The 20,539-nt window shown below is 41.6% G+C and overlaps 1 protein-coding gene across 1 annotated transcript; it reads right to left on the reverse strand.

Annotated features, from left to right (window-relative positions):
* Window positions 1-6,502: 6,502 nt before the first annotated feature.
* On the reverse strand, window positions 6,503-7,228 carry LOC131224955 (uncharacterized). Its single transcript, XM_058220392.1, has one exon. It carries the CDS (start codon window positions 7,226-7,228, stop codon window positions 6,503-6,505), a length of 726 nt encoding a protein of 241 aa, XP_058076375.1.
* Between the last annotated feature and the right edge of the window lie 13,311 nt (window positions 7,229-20,539).

Genomic DNA, 20,539 nt, shown 5'->3' on the forward strand with positions numbered 1-20,539 from the left:
AGTGTGTGACAATGGTGCACAGAAGAATAGTAGGAGGTATAAGGAGAGAAGCATAATCAATGAACATATCACTAGTCTTACCAAGGCTTATCATGAATGCGATGCAATAAGTAATGGGTGCCATACCAAGGCAATGTATGAAAGGGGGGGCTTGTACAGCCAATGCTAATGCGATGTAAGTAATGTCAGTGCTCATATCCAAACCATAAGTCAAGTACATTTTCAATCATAAGAAAATCACCGGGGTCCATTACACTGCTGAATGACTGCCGCTCTGCAGACCCCGTACAGTCAAACGAGCATAAGAGACCTAACTACCCGGCTGTGGACAACCAATCACCAACAAGGCCTGAAGGTAGCGGACCCATTTACAAGCTGGTTAGACTCAGCCTAGCAATGCCTCCTCACACCAGGCAGGTAAGGCCACACCCCTATCCAACCAACTACACGACAGTGGGAGTCGCGGCCTAACGGTATAAGGCCCTCGTACGCTCATGTATTCCACCCGGTCACGACGTTGGAGTAGATCCTTGGTACCATGAAAGTTTTAGAAATCTCACCCATGGGCATCCTACGCACCCAGTATGCTCAAGTAATATTTTCGGTGTCCACACATGCGGTCATCCACAAATGTATCTGTGGAGGCTACAACCCTGATGAAGCAAGGGTGATAATGCTCATATTATGCAATGCCAGATGCATGAATCACACAATCAACTATGCATCAATTCCAAGCATCCAACATGCTCAAGAGGAAATATTATGTCCCTCGGGAAGACAGCATGCAATGCCCAATGGCACAATCATAATCACACACACAGTGTCATCCAAGCATATAATGATGCACATGGGCCATGAAGATGGGTCTAGGCGCATTATGCGGTGATATACAAAGTAAATTACATTCCTCCTATCCAAGAAGGAATCAAGACTAGGTACTTAGACAATATCCATAAGGAATCCCACCTCTAGTGGGGGCCCATTTACCTGGGGTAGCCCACAAGACTAAGCATACAACTACGGGTCTAAGTAATATAGAAATGAGCCTAGCAACTGTATAAGATAAGTATCCAATTACTCTTAAATACAATCAGACCTAAAGGGGTCCATAATGGGGACATTTAACCACCATTCTCCAAAAAGGCATATCTATCATGAACTATATGGATAAAAGGCCCAAGGCCTACATTTAAGATAAAAATAAAAGTAATCACATACATATATTCCTCATAATAGGCCATAAAAAGATATAATACCACTTTTAACAACATGGCTCTAAGAGGGGAATTAAGGCCCAAGGCCCAATTCCCAATGGCCATAGAATCCATACATTAAGTTGGACTTGGTGGGTAGCCTGCGTACACAATATACGGCCCAAAAATAGGTTTAAGTTTGGATGAAATGGGCCCCACTACATCAGCCCAATAATTAGCAATTTAAGTAGGCAACCGAGGGCCCAATACTATCCTTACCTCAGACCACAAGTCCATCAAAATGGTGGAAGTCGGCCCAATGTATGGTTGGGCCAAGCTGGGATGTCCCTGCCCAATCTGGGCTCACTGGATGTCCCAAAATTCTGATCTTAAGATGGGGTCCTCATAAGATCACTAAAAGTGACCCAAAAGAATGCACTGAATAAGCCCAAGGATTATAAGAAAGCATAAGCATGTAACACGTACACAAGTTCTCAATATGGTGAGCCCCACAGCCAAATAAAGTTGTAACCATAAAATTATACATTGAAGGCCCTTTGATAAACTTTTGGCCCGTTTGACTTCCTGGGCCTGCTAAGGTCCAGAAATTAGTTGAGTATGTGAAAATAATCTAATGAAGGCCAACTATACTCACTAGGGGACCCCACCAGATGGAGAGTGTGTATATATCATGAAAAGATCAAGTGGGCCTGCTACTAGATTGTGAGTCCAGCAGCAACCCAAGGCAGAGAGTGCTTCCACAACCGGGCGATCCAAGGCTTGGACGGCCTGGACCAAACATGCATTAAGGTAGGTTCCACATACATGCACATTGAGCCTTAAATAAATAGCCTAAGGTCTATGGTGGGCCTTTAACCACCCATAGAAAAACCTATGAGCTTACCTTAGGATCACCCAGGAGGACATCCAACCTCAACTGATTTCCAAGAGGTAGCTCACCACTACCCATATAATGAAAGATCTAAGGCCTAAGCAATGTGTGGACTAGTAGGCCATACACCAAGCCCAACTCATAAGCCATATAGTGGGCCCTCAAGTAAGGTTTGGGCCCAACCACAAAGGTCATAATTCCACATATTGTGGTGGGCTTCATGGGCAGCCCAGTAATTCATTTACATGGGCAAGTTTCACATTTAACACAAGTGAGTTGGGCCTCACTTTTGGCCTAAGTACAGGGTCAGTTTAATGGGCAGCCAAGGGCCCGACTTCTTGTGTATCATTGCTCCTAAGCCCATCACAATAGATAGGAGAGTATAGGCTCAAGATCAATGGGCCTATCCAAAAGAACTGAGTCCATAAGGCCTACTTGCTAACACAAACATGCATATACTATATCACATAATGGGCCCTAAAGAAATGGCCCAAAACAAAAGTCATCCAATTCATACATTATGGTGGGCTTGAGTGCAGCCCAAAAACCCAAGAATACACATAGGCAAGGCCTATACTGACAGTGTGGCCCTTGCCACATCAGCCTAAAGACTTAGCAAGGCCCTCCACACTATACATTTATGTGGGCCCCGCAAGTCAGCCCATAATTAAGCATTTCATGAGGGCATCACGGCTAATAAATACACACGGTCAGCCTGTAGACTGCTCGTTGGGCCCGTGAAATAATAAGGTTAGGCTCTACACGATCTTGGGCTCAAGAAATAGGTTTTCAGCCCATTGGGCCTATAAACTACCAAAAATCTGGTTAAGGCTAACCCCCAACATCACCACAAAGGTGAGCCTTAAGAGCCACTAATTACGCCCAAAAATATCTAAGGAAATAAGGCAAGGAGTGTGTGCAATACTCCCTTAAATCTGGTGGGCCACAACAGCTCCAAAACAATCAACTATGAAGCAAATTTGGGCCCCTTGTTGGAATTCCAGCCCACCCACTTCCTGGGCCTGCTGGAATCCAGAAATTTATTTAATTCAGATGGGTTACTAGCCCATGGTGACCTACACATATCACAGTGGGTCCCACCGGATGAGAGGGGAATGCACAATACACATTAGAAGTGGGCCATGCCGCTGGAATACAGGCCCAGCAACAGCCCAAGGTAGGGGCGTCCCGTGGTGGGTAGTCCTACAGGTCTGAGTATCTGGCCCAAAACTGACCCAAGTTTGCAGGCCACACCACGGTCAGTACAGGGGCCTGATGGCCATGAAAATTTACAAGATGGTCCTTCCATAGGTGGACCAATAATCCTCAAAATTTTGTGATTTTTGGACGGTCAGAAGTATTTTAATTAATTTAAATAAAACAGACCATCAAGAAAATCTGGTGAATCGGGACACCTGAACGTGGTGAGCCATTCCAGCACTTGCCACGGTGTGCACAGGTCTCCATTGGCCCCAAACATTTGTAGGTGAGTCCCACCATGGGTGGACCACCTCCCTGTAAATTTTCATGATTTTAGGATACTCAAAAGTATTTAAATTAATTTAAATAATACAATCTATCCAGGGTAAAATATTGCTGGAATATAACTGTCCTGAATTTGGGCCATCCGATGGGTGGGTTCTGGGCCTCCAAAATTCCTAAAATTTGGACCCAAGGTCCCTCATCAAGCCTAAAACAAGTTGGGATCTAGAAATATGGCCCACTTTCTTAGAAATTATTTTTTTAATATTATTTTTATGGGACTATGCTGCTGGACTGCACAGCAGAAATTTCTGGCAGTCCAGTATGTTGGCCCACCCTTTTGGATGCCCAAATAGGATTCCTTGGCCCTGAAATTGTGTGGATAGGTCCTACCATGGGTGGGACACCTCCCTACAAAAATTTAGGATTTTTGAGATAGTAAAAATATTTTATTTAACTCATGTAATTTATGGACAGCAAGGTCCAGATTTTTCTTTTCCTGCTGCAACAATGCTGCTGTCCCTGACTTTAGCACCCCATTTGAGTGGGCCCAGGTCTATGTAAATTTGGGAAAATGCAAGGCCAACCTTCCTATATAAGTATACAGTAAGGTGGGGTCCACAAAGGTGGCCCACCATTTCAAAATCAAGCTGATATTTATGATTTTCCAGCAAACAATGTGGCTAGACAGTCCAGAAAAATCTGGACCGTCCACCCTCCTTGGCCCACCCTTTTGGGTGATCAAATAGGGACATTTAAAGGTGAGGTTTAGCATACTTTTAGGTGGGGTCCACACCTCAAAGAGAAGTCTAAGAAATCAGAAAAAAGGAGACCACAAACAAGGCCTACAACACATACATTACAGCATAAAAAAATTCCAGCAATCTGGACAGCAACATGTTGCTGTCTAGATCAGCCCAAAAAATTAATAAATGGGAAATAAATCATAGATTTCACAAGGTGGGGTCCACCCTGATGTGTCACAAAACTCCCAGGCCCAGCCCCTCCCTAAGAAAATCCATAAAATCAAGCCCAATGGCTTTCCAAATCAAGCAGCAAAACTAGGCAGCACAGTTGGGCCTGGGTGTCCAACATCTTGGGCCTGGATGTCCCAAAAATTTAAAAATTCTGGTTGCATGGTACATCAAGTGGGCCACATGATCATTACATCCAAAGCAGAGAAAGAGGAGAAGAGAAGAAGAAATGAAATCTCATCAAGATGGGGTCCATGGAGAATGGCCCCATCAAGATCACATGCATGCAAGTGATGGCTAAAAAGACCTTATCCAAGGAGTGGTGGACCTTCACCATTAATGTGGTGAGTCCTACACTCTCCATATGAAGCAACAAAAGATTTATGACAATAAGAATCATGCAATCTATCCTACATGCTCACCCACTTGTTGGATCTTCAAGATTCTTTAACCACCATACTCCTTAAGCTTCAAGGAAGGAGGTTCAATGGTGATGATGGATCTTTGATGGTTAGATCTAGGGGGAAAGAAGAGGAAAGAGGCCTGGAAAAGTTCAGCAATGGAGGACATTGGAGGGCATTTGCAAAGAGGAGAAGAGAGAAATGAAGAAAGAGAGAGGGAGATGAGAGAGTTTCTAAAGTTGAAATGCTTACTTTCTTAGAAAAAGATGAGTTTTGAAAAGAGAAAATAATCATTGCTCATGGGATAGGGTGGCTCATCATTGCCTAGAGAAGCCAATCTCATCATGGTTTTCTTAAGAAAAGAAGCCATTATTGCTAGGCTAAAGGTGGCTTACATGGGGAATAGTGCACATGGGGAAATGTGCAATCAGGTGGGTCCCACTAGAAATGCAATCAACGGTCCAAATAATGTGCGGCCCATAACTTTTGATGGACATGCCGGATTTACGCATGAGACGCGACGCTGGAACCGCGATGATGATGCGGTCGCAATGGCATAGGTCTTGGGTCAATCTGAGTTGGGTCTACGTGACCAAACTCATGGGTGACCGCAATCACTATCCGAAGGTCGCGGGTCGCTGAAATTTGACCAGTAGGACCGCGGGACCAAAATACACGAGATGCATACTCACACACACACATGCACACATGCGAACTCGGGTCAGGTCTCACAATCCTCCCCACCAACAAAGAAATTTCATCCTCGAAATTGACAAAACTAAGACTACAAAATGCATAAGCATCCTCATATATATCAATTGTTAATTAAAAGAAGGAAATGTAAGAAATACAAGCAATCAATCATCGAACAAATAGGGATAACGCTCTTTAATCTCGGCCCAACAACTAGGAGATCTGCATGGTCTACCATAACGTGCCTCAAAAGGAGCCGTGCAATCTCACTATCTCCTCAATAAACACCTTGCAAGCCGATCCATAGACCAGGAAGCACGCACTGGAATGAAATGAGCCGACTTCGTCAGACGATCAACGATAACCTAGATGGTATCGAGCCCGTGCTAAGTCCTCGACAAACCTGCGATGAAATCCATCAATATGTGCTCCCATTTCCATTCTGAAACACTCAACAGCTGCAAGGGACTAGGGGTCTCAGATGATCAGCCTTAACACGCTGGCAAGCATCACACTCGGCCACAAAACTAGCGACTAGGAAAAAAATACTGGCTTGAGAACAAAACAAGCCAACAAGCTCAACATCGGCAATACAAAACTATTCAGCGGGCAATAATATCTCACCAACCAAAATGGAACACGATGATATCATCGGCCTAACATCACGATCTTTTCAAAAATGTCGATACTGAGAATCCTCTACGGCAGACTCTAATAGCAATCTGATCAAACAAAAGCCCTTGGATACGAAAGGGGTACGATGCACCAAAACACAAGACATACATACGGAGACAAGAAAAATACCCATAACGACTCCCCTAATAACTAAGGGTCCTGCGAAGTCGCGCAAAATCAAGCTTGAGGTGGCTAGGGAGGTGTCTGTCCCCTCTGCATCTGCGGTCTCTGCTGTTGTGGAGGTTTACACTGCAGTCTCGGCTGCTGTCGGGGTCTCGGTGGCAGGAGCCACTGTCGCTGCTGCAAGGGAAGAGGGCACTCGCGCCTCTGATGCCCTGTCTGCCCACATCCATAGCAAATGCCAGTAAATGCCCTAGAAGAAGAAGCTGCTGCATGCGATGCTGATGCTCTGGCGGCTCGATAGGCTATGCACCTCTGCTGCTGTCGACGCTGTCGGGAGCTACCGCAGGGGGCCTGCCTCTTCCAGCCTCTCCTCTGATCACGATCCCTCTGCGAACTAGTCCACTTGGCCTCGCCCTGAAGTAGAAATATCGCTAACGGAGCTCGCTGCAGAGTCGAATCTCGCAAAAGGGGACTCGCACGCTCCTGTTCTGCCTGGTCGGGCATCTCAGGAACGGGTTGACGAGTCTGAAGAACATCAGTGATGACCTGCATCAACTGCTGGAGATGCTCAGCTCCTACAGGAATCGTCAGATAAGCGGGGGTAGCACTAGCCTCTGGCGGAGGCACAGGTATGGCGGGAGCCTCAGGAATAAGTACGATGGGCTCTAGAGGGGAAACAGGAATCTCAGGTGGTGGAGAAAAAGTCACTCGGACCGCTGGAGCAGAATGAGAACCATGTCCATGGGCACCACGGCCACGGGCATCACAATCATGGGCACCTCGACTAGACGGCATGGTCTATAGAAAGAACAAAGGTAATGGAAACCTAGGAATTAGAATCCTTGAAGGCTCAAACGGAATGTGTGTGTGTGCATGTGTGTGTGTGAGTATGCATCTCGTGTTTTTTGGTCCCGCGGTTCTACCTCAGGAGCTGAGAATGGGGTACTACGGAGGCTGTTGCGGCCAGAACCGGCCATCGGGTTCCTTGTGAGTCCGGTTACTGAGTCTGGGGCGTGACAAGGTTAAGGTTTAGGTTATAGGTTTTGGGATTTGAGAATACGTTTAGGTTATAAGTATAGGTTTAGGTTTATGTTATAAGATTAGGTTTAGGTTATAAGTATAGGTTTAGGTTTAGGTTTTATGTTTAGGTTAAGGTTATAGGCTTAGGTTTAGGTTTAGGTTAGGTTATAGGTTAAGGTTTAGGGAATTGTGTTTAGGTTATAGGTTATAGGTTATAGGTTTAGGTTTATGTTATAGATTTGGGGATTTGAGAATGGGTTTATGTTATAGGTTTAGGTTTAGGTTTAGTTTATAGGTTTAGGTTAAGGTTAAGGTTATAGGTTTAGGTTTGGGTTATGGTTATAGGTTTAAGTTTAGTTTATGTATTAGGTTTTTGGTTTAGGTTATAGTTATAGGTTTTAGGATTTGAGAATAGGTTTAGGTTATAAGTATAGGTTTAGGTTAGGCTATAGGTTAAGGTTTAGGAAATTAAGTTTAGGTTATAGGTTCAGGTTATAGGTTATAGGTTATAGGTTTAGGTTAAGGTTTAGGTTATAGGTTTTGGGATTTGAGAATCGGTTTAGGTTACAAGTATAGGTTTAGGTTAGGTTGTAGGTTAAAGTTTAGGGAATTGAGTTTAGGTTATAGGTTTAGGTTATAGGTTATAGGTTTAGGTTAAGGTTTAGGTTGTAGTTATAGGTTTTGGGATTTGAGAATAGGTTTAGGTTATAGGTTAAGGGTGTGGTCCCTGCTAATACAAATATAAACACGGCCTGCTCCAATTGGCCAGGCCCTTCCAATGCTGTCCATAGGAAATAGACAGCTTCATCATGGTCATAACAGCGGTTCCCACCTTCTGGGGAGCCCCGCTCAACATCCGGATAGCCCCGACGTACATTCGAGTCTGCTCCATTAATTTCAAACAAATACATAAACACGGCCTATCCAAATGGTTAGGCCCCTCCAATGTTATCCATAGGAAATGGACAGCTTCATCATGGTCATAACATCGGTTCCCACCTTCCGAAGACCCCCGATCATCCAGATAGATCCGACGCACATCCGGGTCTGCTCCATTAATTTTGAGCAAATACATAAACACGGCTTGTCCAAATGGTCAGCCCCTCCAATGGTCATAACAGCGGTTCCCACCTTCCATGGACCCACGCTCAACATCCGGATAGCTCTGACGCACATCCGGATACATAAATGGGTACAGTTTCAAAGAACATTATTAGCAATGTTTCAAATGCATACCTCCCTTAGAAAGTTCTTCAGTTGATCCTCATGAAAGTCCTGATCTATAAGAACCTTAATGGCAACATCCTGCATTCCATGATTGAATAAATAAGAAGATGCATCACCTTTACTTTCAAGTCAAACAAAAATGGGACAGAGAACCATGTAAGAAACACGAAGAAGAATGTGGATTTCTTTGAATATGATAGAGAGATTGGTCCAGGAACTGAACCACAAATTACTCTCATCAAGGTAGTTATCAGAATAACATTTCCAGAGAAGTTCCCTGCCACAACATATTCTTAGCCCCCTTTGAATGACACAACATGTAGCCCCCTTTGACGCATGTACAAGTCATTTTTAGCCCCCTTTGAATGCCACAACATATTCTCTGCAATCCATGATACGCTATAAAGTCTTTGTAACCTTGGTGTTAATGGGAAGTATCTTAGCACCTTCCATGGTAGATGTGAGACTCTTGATCTTACAACACTATTCACTTTCCATCTGTTTGCTTTACATATAGGATAACTTTCCTTATTAGCATGCTCCTTCCAGTACAGAATACAATCATTACGGCATGCATGTATCACCTCATAGTTCATACCTAACGAACTGATCAATCTCTTTGCATTATAGGTACTATCTGGCAAAGAGTTCTCGCTTGGCAAAATCTTCTTGAGCAGTTGTAACAAACTCGTAAAGCTATTATCTGACCACTGATATCTAGCCTTCATGCTCATCAACTCAACTGTCACTGACAACTTTGTATACTCACGTTTACACGATAGATATAGGGGTTGTACCACATCCTCCCTTAATTTATCGTACTGAGTATCATTGTCTATGTCATCTTGAGGCTGACTACCATGTTCCTGATTGACCTTATTCATACATGCATCTAAGTCATCGGGTTGAACACGACCAAAAGTATCATTAACCAAATCAACCATTCTGGGCAATAACTCTTCATTACAATCAGTGGCAGATGTACTAGGAGCCTTGACATTGACACCCATATTGGGAAGTTGTTCTCCATGAAAAAACTAAGTTGTGTATGTTTGATCTATACCATTCATAATCAAATGCTCAGAAACTGTACTTAGTATTTTCTTCCCACGCATATTACGACATCTAGCACAAGGACAACTATACCAATCAACACCTCTTGAATTCCTTTTCGCAAAAATAATAAATGATTCAACGCCTTTAATGTATTCATCACTCAATATATCGTTCGGCATCCAATTCTTGCTCGGGGGCGTCAAATCCATTTCTGATATCACGTGCATGCAGCATATAAAAAGTGAGATACAATAAAAAAGAGGTTTTTCATAAACTATCAAAACACACCACACATGTGGTCACCAATCACAAAAAAAATAAAGATCTATATATATATATCCGTTTACAAGGCTTAAACAATTTGCGGGCTATACAAACATAGACAATCGTTTACCTGTAAATCATTTGGGAAAAGGTACTATGCGCTCGACCTCACGATAAGCTCCCGTAAGGTCGAGCTGTGTGGGGCCCACCATGATGCGTATCGACCATCAACATCGTGCATTTGATGGGTCCCCTTTAAATTATGGGATATCCCAAAAATCAGCCGTATACGGAACTCAGGTGGGCCATACCATCTAAAATCATGTGAAGACACCGTTAAAACATATAAAAGCACTTGGTGGGGTCCACCTGAAATTTGTATGCGTCTGAAACTTGGTCTAAACCCTCATCCAAGTGGGACACACATAATGGATGGGCTGGATTTGCAAACCACATCTCGGTGGGCCTAAAAAATGGTTATGAATGTTTTAATGGTGCACAGCCCCTCTCCACTTCTGTATGTGGTGTGGCCCACACAAGTCACGGATTGACTTGATTTTTGAGACCTAAGCCCACGATAGAATGGTGCATCTGACTGATGGGGTAGATGTTCGAAACGCATCACGGCAGGGCCCACACAGTTCAACCTCATGGGACGGACTCGTGAGGTCGAGCGCAGAGTACCTTTTCCCAAATCATTTACAACTTAAAGCCAAACAAGATAGGCTGTAAAGATGTAAATCATTTATAACTTAAACCATTAGCATGCATCCAAAAGACTCCTTAATTGAGTTTGGATTATTTTATTGATTTAGGTTATTAATAGAAGTTATCTGTTGGTTGTGATGGGTGATTGTTCAAGTGTAGAGAAATCATGTGTCTATTTTTTTAAAAGGAAAAAATTAATATTTTTGGGTCTTATCAGTTAAAGTGAGAATTGGGTTTGTTGGCTTGCAAAAGTCATGTTTTAAACCAACAACCATAGAAAAAGTCCACTCATATGATTTCAAAAGTCCACCATGGATTGAGAATATTTCAAAACTATGCTGATTGAACATCCTAACCACTGAAATGGTGTCCATCGAATGGGTGGATAAAAATCATTGGTAACCATCAATAGGAATAAATAAATATAAAATAGAAAAAGAAAAAAAAATATTTACACATATAGGAATAAAATAGAAAAAGAAAAAAATTGCATGTATAATAAATTTTTATTTAATAGGGCTTAAGAGCATGTGCTATAGTAAGAAATAAGTTAAATAATAACACAATAATCACACAACATCCATGCATGCATACATACATACATATACACACACATAAATCCATCCATGCATGTATGCATGGATACACACACATGCATAATCTGTCCATCCATGCATGCATGCATACATTTCATCCATCCATGTGTGCATGCATACATATACACACATACATACATGTGTTTTATCATAAAACCATGCATGATGCATCCATACAAAAAAAAAATCAAATGGAAATTTTTTTTATATAAACAAATTTTTTTTTATACAACTTGCTAACATTGAATGAAATTGGCATGGGACTCAATGCGATTCCATCTAATCTACTTCCAAGCTTTTCCATTTTTCCCAAACATGGAGTGGAATTGGCATGGGACCAAATGCAATTCTATCCCACCTAATCATTTCCAATGCAACTGGCCAAACAGGCCCTAAAATGCTTAACGAGCCCCAAATTTGTGTGACTTTATGAACAAATTGGATGGCAGACAAAATTCACGTCAGGCCTAGTAAAGTTTCATCCACGCAGGGTTTGATTCCATGGCTCAACGGTAAACTGGTTGTGTTTCATCACTGAAATCCTTAGTTGTAGTGCCCATGTGGCACAGGAGTGGTGCAGGAGTGGTTATGTTTAAAAAAACATAAAAGTTTCACAGGCAGGCATCCTTATTCTACTCTTTGGACTTGTGTTTAAAATGAGCGGGCAAAACGTATAAATGACAGGGATAAAATGCACGGATTATGGTGGGCTCACACAGAGCATGGGGCACGTTATCCCTTGCGTCAGTCCAGCAGCGTCCACAGATGGACGACCCTACTGGCCTGGATAAAAAAATACGTCACGGTGGTCCAGCTGCATACAATAGGTGGTCGGTGGGGATAAAACATTTGCATCAGGTGGGGGTCCTCATGGGCTTCCAATCAGATCACAAACAAAATTTGAAATGATATTCTCACAAGCATATCAACATACACCTTACATGCAAAAATCCTCAAAACAACTTTCCATGATCCAGTCATCCAAATAGAGATTCATAACTAAAATGAAGACTAAAAATCTCAAAATGCAACATCACCTTTTCAGATTGGCAATAGGTGGGAGCTCAACAACTTTCTATTGCTGCTGATGACCAGAGATGCGGTAGGTTTTAGCGGCTGCTAAATGCGGGTTAAGGCTTGCAAATCGAGAGTCAGAGAGTGAGAGAGAGAGAGAGGGAGATAGAGAGAGAGGGAGGGAGAGAAGTAGATCGCAAGAGAGAGAGAGGGGGAGAGAAGCAGATCGCAAGAGAGAGAGAGGGAGAGGCATATTAAGAGAGAGATCGAAAGGGAGAGGCAGAAGGAGAGACAGATCTAGAGAGATCTGAGATTGAGAAGGGGAGAGATCATGGGAGAGGAAGAGGGTGAGAGAGAGAGCTAGATGATGGCGCGCGGAGGGTAGGGGTGAGAGAGAGGGAGAGAGAGGGAGGGCGAAGAGAGAAAATGGGGGTAGGTTTGGGCGTGGCTCTGTTTTGAGCGCGCGCCCAATTTTGGGTGAGACTGGACGGTGCTCTGTGGGCCCCACCATGATGTATGCGTTTCATCCATGCCGTCCATTCATTTTTACAAATCATATTAGGGCTTTATGCCAAAAATTAGAGGGACATAAATCTCAGGTGGTCCACACCATATGAGAACAATAATGATTGGATGTCCACCATTAAAATCCTCCTAAGGCCCACTGTACTGTTTATTTGACATCCAATCTGTTGATTTGGTCATACAAGACTAGATGAAGGGAAAAAACAAAAATCAGCTTGATCCAAAACTTTTATGGCTATTGATCATATTTTTAATGGTCGATGCTCATTCAACACTGTTTCCTATAATGTGGTCCACTTGAGATTTGCATATATCTCAATTTTGGTCTCATATTGTAAAATTATCCGTAAAAATATATGGACGGCATGGATGAAACACATACATCATGGTGGGAGCCATAGAGCACCGACCACCAGTCGTTGGCTGGTGTCAGGGGGAGTAGTCAATCCGTTCCCAAGCATACAAAGTAAATCCTATGGGGCCCACCATGATTTATTCATTTTATCCACTCCATCCATCCATTTTTAACATATAATTTTATTATATAAGCTAAAAAATGAAGCCTATAAAAATCTGAAGTGGACCATATCATAGGAAATAGTATAAATTGAACGTCAACCATTAAAAAAATTTGGAAGGCCACTGAAGTTTTGGATCAAGTTGATATTTTAGTTTTCCTTTCATCCATGTATTTGTGATCTATTGAACAGGTTGGATGACAAATAAAAATCACTGTAGGCCATAGGAATATTTCAACTGTGGAAATCATTATTCCCACTGTTTCCTGTGGTATGGTCCACTTCGTCCATGTCGTCCATCTAAGAGAGAGAGAGAGAGGACAGCGAGCGAGAGAGTGAGAGAGGGCGCGAGAGTGAGAGTGAGAGAGGACAGAGAGCGAGAGAGACTTCAAGTCTCTCTCACGAGCGGTCATGGGTCATGTGGTCGGTGCTCTGTAGGCCCCACCATGATGTATGTGCATGTTTCATCCTTGCCATCCATCTATTTTTCATTTTATTTTATGGTATGAGACAAAAAATGAGGTATATCCCAATCTCAACTCGACCACATTATAGGAAACAGTGTTGAATGAGCGTCGACCATTAAAAACCTTTTGGGGGCCATATAAAGTTATGGATCAATCTAATATTTTTTTCCCTTCATCTGGGCCTGTATGACCTAATCAACATATAGGAAGTCAAATAAAAAGTACAGTGGGCCTTAGGAGGGTTTTAATGGTGGATATCCAATCACTATTGTTTTCATGTGGTGTGGTCCACCTGAGATTTATATCCCTCTCATTTTTGGTATCAGGCCCTAATATGATTTGTAAAAATGGATGGACGGCATGGATAAAACACATACATCATGGTGGGACCCATAGAGCACCGACCAACATCCAAAAACGGTTACTCGCCTCGATCATACTACGTATGAGAAAGATATTAGGCAAACAAGATTGATCAACAATTTGAGTGAATTTTAATTTAAACATCTGAAGTTATTTACTTTTCATGTCTGGACTGATCAGATTGTCCAAAAACAGTTAAAGGTTGTTCATAATATCAAAAATATATAAATGAATAGAAAACACAAACATCAGCTTAATCTAAAACTTCTATGGCCTCCAAGAAATTTTAAATGGTAGAGGTTCAATCACACTATTTCCTATGGTGTGGTCCACTTGAGCTTTGGATATGCTTCCTTTTTGTTCTTTAGACCTCAAATTATCTGTTAACATGGATGAATGGAGTGGATAAAATAAATAAATAACGGTGAACCCCACAAAGTTTACTCTGGTAAAGGTAACGAGTAACTCACTTAAATGTAGTGAAGAAAGGTTTCCTTAAAACATTCATAATCATATATTGGGCCTGCCTAAATGTGATTCACATATCCAACCCACTCATTATGTGTGTCCCACTTGGATGAGGGGTCAAACCAAGTTTCAACCGCATCCAAAACTCATGTGGCCCCCACCAAGTGCTTTTATATTTTTTAAGATGTCTTCACATAGTTTTAAATGGTATGGCCCACTCGAGTTTCGTTTACCGATGATTTTTGAGATATCTCTTATAACTATAAATGAGACACATCAAATCCACAGTGTTGATGTTCGACACACATCATGATGGGGCCCACAAAACTTACTAACATCAATTCTTACGTTCTCACGAGGTCAGTTATAAGTCGGGTCACAATTTTAACCAGAATATTTGGCCCATTTTACATGTCTAGTCCATTCACTCTATTTTACTAATCAATTCTCAATTTGACTAGTTACTCGCCTCAATCAGGCTATATATATATATATATATATATATATATATATATATATATATATATATATATATATATATATATATATATATATATGAGAAAGATATTGGGCATACAAGATTGATCAACAATTTCAGTGAAATTTGATTTAAACATCTGAAGTTATTTACTCTTCAATTTAAACTGATTAGATTGTCCAAAAACGATTAAAGGTTCAATTAGTAAATGTGCCTAATAATTTAGTAATTTTATTTTTCACAAATAAATTTAACATTTTTTTTTCAAAATGCATATTTTTTTTACTCTTTTAACTAAATATCATTTTTATTATAAATAAATTTAACATTTTTTTTTTTACAAAATTTAGTTTTCTTTTTTAAAAAATATATTATTTTTTTTACAATTTTTCAATTTTTTCACAATTTTGTTTAATTTTTTAAAATTTCTTTTTCAAAATATCATTTTTTAAATCTCACTTTTGTTATATAACTTTTTAATTTTTCTTGTCAAAATACAAAATCTAGTTTTCTTTTTTAAAATATATATTTTTTTACAATTTGTCAATTTTTTTACAATTTTGTTTTATTTTTTAAATTTTCTTTTTCAAAATATCATTTTTTTATCGATTTTTTTTTTTCAAAATTATCAACATTATTCAAAGTTCTTAATTTTTTTTTCAAAATCTAGATTTTTATAAAATTACAGTTTTTTTTTTCAAAATTTAAATTTTTCTTAAACATTGTTAGTTATTTTTCTAAGCTTCTCAAATAATTTTTTTCGAAATTCATAATTTTTTTGAGTTTCTTATTTTTTTACGTGAGTATTAGAGACGGTCTTTGACAGTCTCTAATAGAGACGGTCTTTGACAAGGCTATAAGACGGTTTACGACCGTCTCTATTAGAGACGGTCTTTGACAAGGCTATAAGACGGTTTAGGACCGTCTCTTATAGAGACGGTCCTTAACCATCTTCTTTGGCAGGGCTATAAGACGGCTAAGGACCATCTTTAATAGAGACGGTCTTTGACAGTCTCAGATGACAAGTAAAAGACGACCAATGACCGTCTCTAATGTAGATGGCCAATGACCGTCTCAGATGACTGCATATAAGACGGTCGGCGACCGTCTTAAATGATTTGTGGACATTCAAATTTTTAAGACAATATTAAGGATGGTCAGGGGCCGTTTAAAATTTTAGAGACAGTTTATGGTCGTCTCTAAAGCGTCTTTAAACCAAGCAATTTTAGAGACGGTCCAGAATCGTCTCGAAATCCATCTTTTTTTTCCATTTTTCACGTAGTGTGTTTCTCAAAAACCCGAGTGTTAACCTTAAAGGATGGTCAAATTTGAGTATATATATTTTTTTCAACTATCAGAGTAAGCAAATGAGCGTAGTATGGACAAATCAAACATAAATGAAAGTTTGCATTATTATTTAAATATACAAGAGTCACCCATAATGACTTATACAAACCAATGTCCCCATTCTTACAAATACAAAATGAAATAAGATTACATGTGAAACAAGGTAAATTGTAACAATCTTGAACTGTGAAATCCTGTAGTAGCCCTTAGCAAATAGAATCATGCACCCTTGTCAACTATAGGCTACTCCTCACCAACATGAATGTGAATATCATCTGAGCCGCCTGTACTGCCTGTATGGTTATATATTTGATGGATGAGTGGTCAGCTCAGTGTGAATTCCCCTCAAGATTACACATCGTCACCTCAGCAAACATAGTTTAAAGGAAAACAAAGCAATAATCCAAAACAGGCAATATGCAGTCTTATTAGATGCATGGATGTATGAATGAACATCGACCTGGGGATGTACATCCAGTCAGACTTGGGCTCGTCACCCATGCAATCATCGACCTGGGAATGATCATCCAGTCGGAACAGGGGTCGATAGTCGATGGTCTGGGAACTAGCGTAACGATACCCCAACAACTCTAGGGCACATGCTACAACATACAGAATTAGTCATCCTTCATTGCCAATATGTTATGAATGCATGATTAGTCAACCGTTATTAATACAGTTACAACCAGCCAATTTAAGTAACTCCAAGGTCACTACGGGGGGCTCGTCACCCAGCGTAGGCCGACAGCTCGAGCATAGTGTCCCATGACCATCATCCTCAGCTCATGAGGTTCTCCACCTTGAGATGTTTTAATAAGATCCCTTGATTAAAATGACACCAGTTCAAGGGTCCTATTTTCCCACACATTTTATCTAATTACATCCCAAGTGTGGTTTGCATACAATTATGGAATCCTCCATGTGTAGCATTAAGAGATTATATAAAGAGGCAATCATGTTAACATGTGACAACATATGTCTTCAAATAAAACATACAAGGAGGCATCATGAATTAATAGCTTTTGATGATATGCTACCAAGTCATGTGAATAGTGGTCATTGTTCAAGGATTAGCTAGCATGTGAACCTATCATATGGTGAAAGCAAAGTATCACAATTTGATATAATGAATACATTGACCCTAATTTAATGATGGTAATCTATTGCAAACTAGGTTTAGCTAATTTATAAATGGAAAGCCCAAAGGGAAAGTCATCACCTTGCAGGGTTGCGATATTTACTCTGATCCTATGCCGCCTCTGTGAGTATCTTACGGCTCGGGAGTAGCGCAAGTGGCTCCTAGAGGTCATAGCTTTGTTAGTCACATACTCCCTAAGGTTTTAAGTTAATTGACATCATGTTGGTAAGGGTTTGTGAGGGTCTGTTCATAGGGTCAAGGGCCAGAGCCAATAGGAAAATAGATAACCTATTGGTCCACCATCCTGTGACCCGAGGGTTTTCAATGGTGGACGCTCATCCCATTATTTTCTGCAGTGTGATTCACATGATATCAGATCCGTCTTATTTTTCTCTGTCTCAAGCCTTAGGACCGGCTCTTCAAAAGGATAGACGGTTTGGATTTTCAGGCAGATGGACGGCCTGGATTAGAATAAACTCGTCAAGGTGAGTTTCACAAATACCGTTCATGAGGACGGTGCAGACGTAGTTACATGTACGTTTGTCCGACGGCCCACCACATATATACAATACATATATGTATATTATATCAATGTGGGTTCCACATGCGTGTGGGGCCCACATATAATATTTTATTATAGATTATATGTAACGGAGAGGGACTCCATACAATCACAATAGGTGGGTCCCACGTGGGGCCCACCATAACATATATAGTATTATATATACATACTATCTCCTTATTATACTATTAGATGCTATTTCTTTTCTTTTTTTTTTTGTTTGTTAACATGTAAGGCAAACTGTCCAGGGCCTGACGTTTGCTGATGGACGGCCTCGATGTAGTCCATATACACAATGTGCGTGGAAGGAACGCATATATTCAGAGGCGGGTCCACACGTGTGGGACCCACCGGTTTTATGCATGTATGTTATATAATATGATATTATTTATTAGTATAAAATATATGTACATGTATGTTTTCTTTTCTTTTTTTCGTTTTTTTTTTTGAAATGACCAGGGCCGTTCGTCCATTGATGGACGGCCCAGGAGTAGCGTCCACAAATGGACGACCTGATCTTTGTGTGGCCCACCAATTGCCACCGGCCCATTTGGAATTTACATGGGGTGTGGCCCTCTTGGGTTTCTTCTTTTTGGTGAGGCCCACCTGCAAATTTGGTGAGGCCCACCAGCAATTTGGTGAGGCCCAACACAGTGCAGCCCCCTGCAACTGACGTGGAAACAGCCTCTGTTGCAGGCTATTTTGGAGGTCATTCCCGGCCCTGTTTTTCAGCTCAAACACGGCCCGTCTCTGGCCATTTTTCGACCCTTACCAGTGCTCAGTTAGGGGCATGGTGGCTGCCACTTTCATCGTCCAAAAATGGCCAGAAACAGGGTCATTTTCTCGTCCATCCTCGGACCATTTTCAGCCTAATTTTTGAGGCATGCAGCAGCTCAACAGAGCCCGTTTGTAGGCTGTCCCAGGACCGAGTTTCAGCCCCCATCTTAAGGCCATTCCCACGCCATTGCTTGCCTCCAAACAAGGCCTGCACGCAGGTCTGTTCGGTCTTAAAACGGTGTCCGAACGCAGGCCATATTCATCTTCAAAATAGAGCCTATTCTTGGCTCTGTGCATGGTTCTGCTGGTGGTTGTTTTCAGCCACGAACATGTGTGGGTGAGGTGTGATGGAGTTTATTTTTAGAGTTTATTTTAAAGCTATTAAGAAGAAGAAGTGAAGGGGGGTGTTCTACCTGTTTAAGTCGGGTCCAACCTGAGCTTGGGCTGGCACGCACACACCCACCTGCCTCACCTACTCCCTCTCTTTTCCTTCTCTCTCCCACTCAAGTGGTGTGGCCGTGGGTTCACACTGACTCGGCTTGGTCCGTTTCTCACTGACTGAGTTGGGACAGTGAGTGCCAGGCTCACCCAAATACCCGCTCCTCTCTGTTTCCTCCCTCTCCCTGTTTTCTCTCTCTTTTCTCTCCCTTTCCTTCCTCTCTGTTTCCCTTCCTTCTCACATCACTTTCTGTGTGGAGTTCCCAGGGGCAAAGCAAAACAGGGCAAGGTCGCCACCGACAGCCATGCCAGCTACCTCCAAACCATAAGTGGAAACCTCTGCTTTTATTTTTACGCTCCTGTTTAGCCATTTTTGGCCGTGAAGAGACCCTCCCAGCTGTGCTTGTGGGAGCCTTGGGTCTGCTGGTTATTTGGTGGGGGGGGGGGGACGGGGGGGGTTGCCTTGTAAGAGAAGCATTCAGGTAGTCCCTTCCCTCGGATCCTAGCCATACATTAAAGGAATGGACGGTCCAAACCCATCTCATTCGTTTCTATGCACGGGCCCAAAACCCTATACCGTTTTGATCAGGGGACCCTCGTGAGTGAAGTGGACAGTTTGGATCGTCCGGAAAGTTCCCCAGATGGCCCACTTTGGGGTTTGAAAATCCGCGGTTTCAAATATTAGAAATGGCGGGAAGAAAATCGGTTGTTTGCAAATTGTTTCGGTCAATGCTTGCTTGACCGATGTGTCTTATCCAGTGCACGTCGTGCACACTACTTTTAAGGTGTACATGCACCATGTGAGGCCCAACATGTGTGGGTGGTGACTCATCCATCCGTTCAACCACACCATGGGTCCTATGAGGGCGCCCTAGGCCATTTTGGGTAGTTGATGAGGCTCGGGTGGGCCGTTGTACACCTTTCGGGGCCATATTTGGCCCACATGTCGAAATCTGACTATCAAATCGATTCCATTCAATCATCAACAGTTAAAAGGTATTTAAGAATCTATTTTGGTGACTGGGACCACCCGTTCTATGATTTTAGAATATTAAATGTTTTTATTAGGGTTAATTCAACATTTATTATTATTGTCGTCATTACTACCATTATTATTATTATTTATTTCCTTTATATATT

Source organism: Magnolia sinica, chromosome 14, assembly GCF_029962835.1.
Source record: "Magnolia sinica isolate HGM2019 chromosome 14, MsV1, whole genome shotgun sequence".
NCBI classification, from domain to species: domain Eukaryota; kingdom Viridiplantae; phylum Streptophyta; class Magnoliopsida; order Magnoliales; family Magnoliaceae; genus Magnolia; species Magnolia sinica.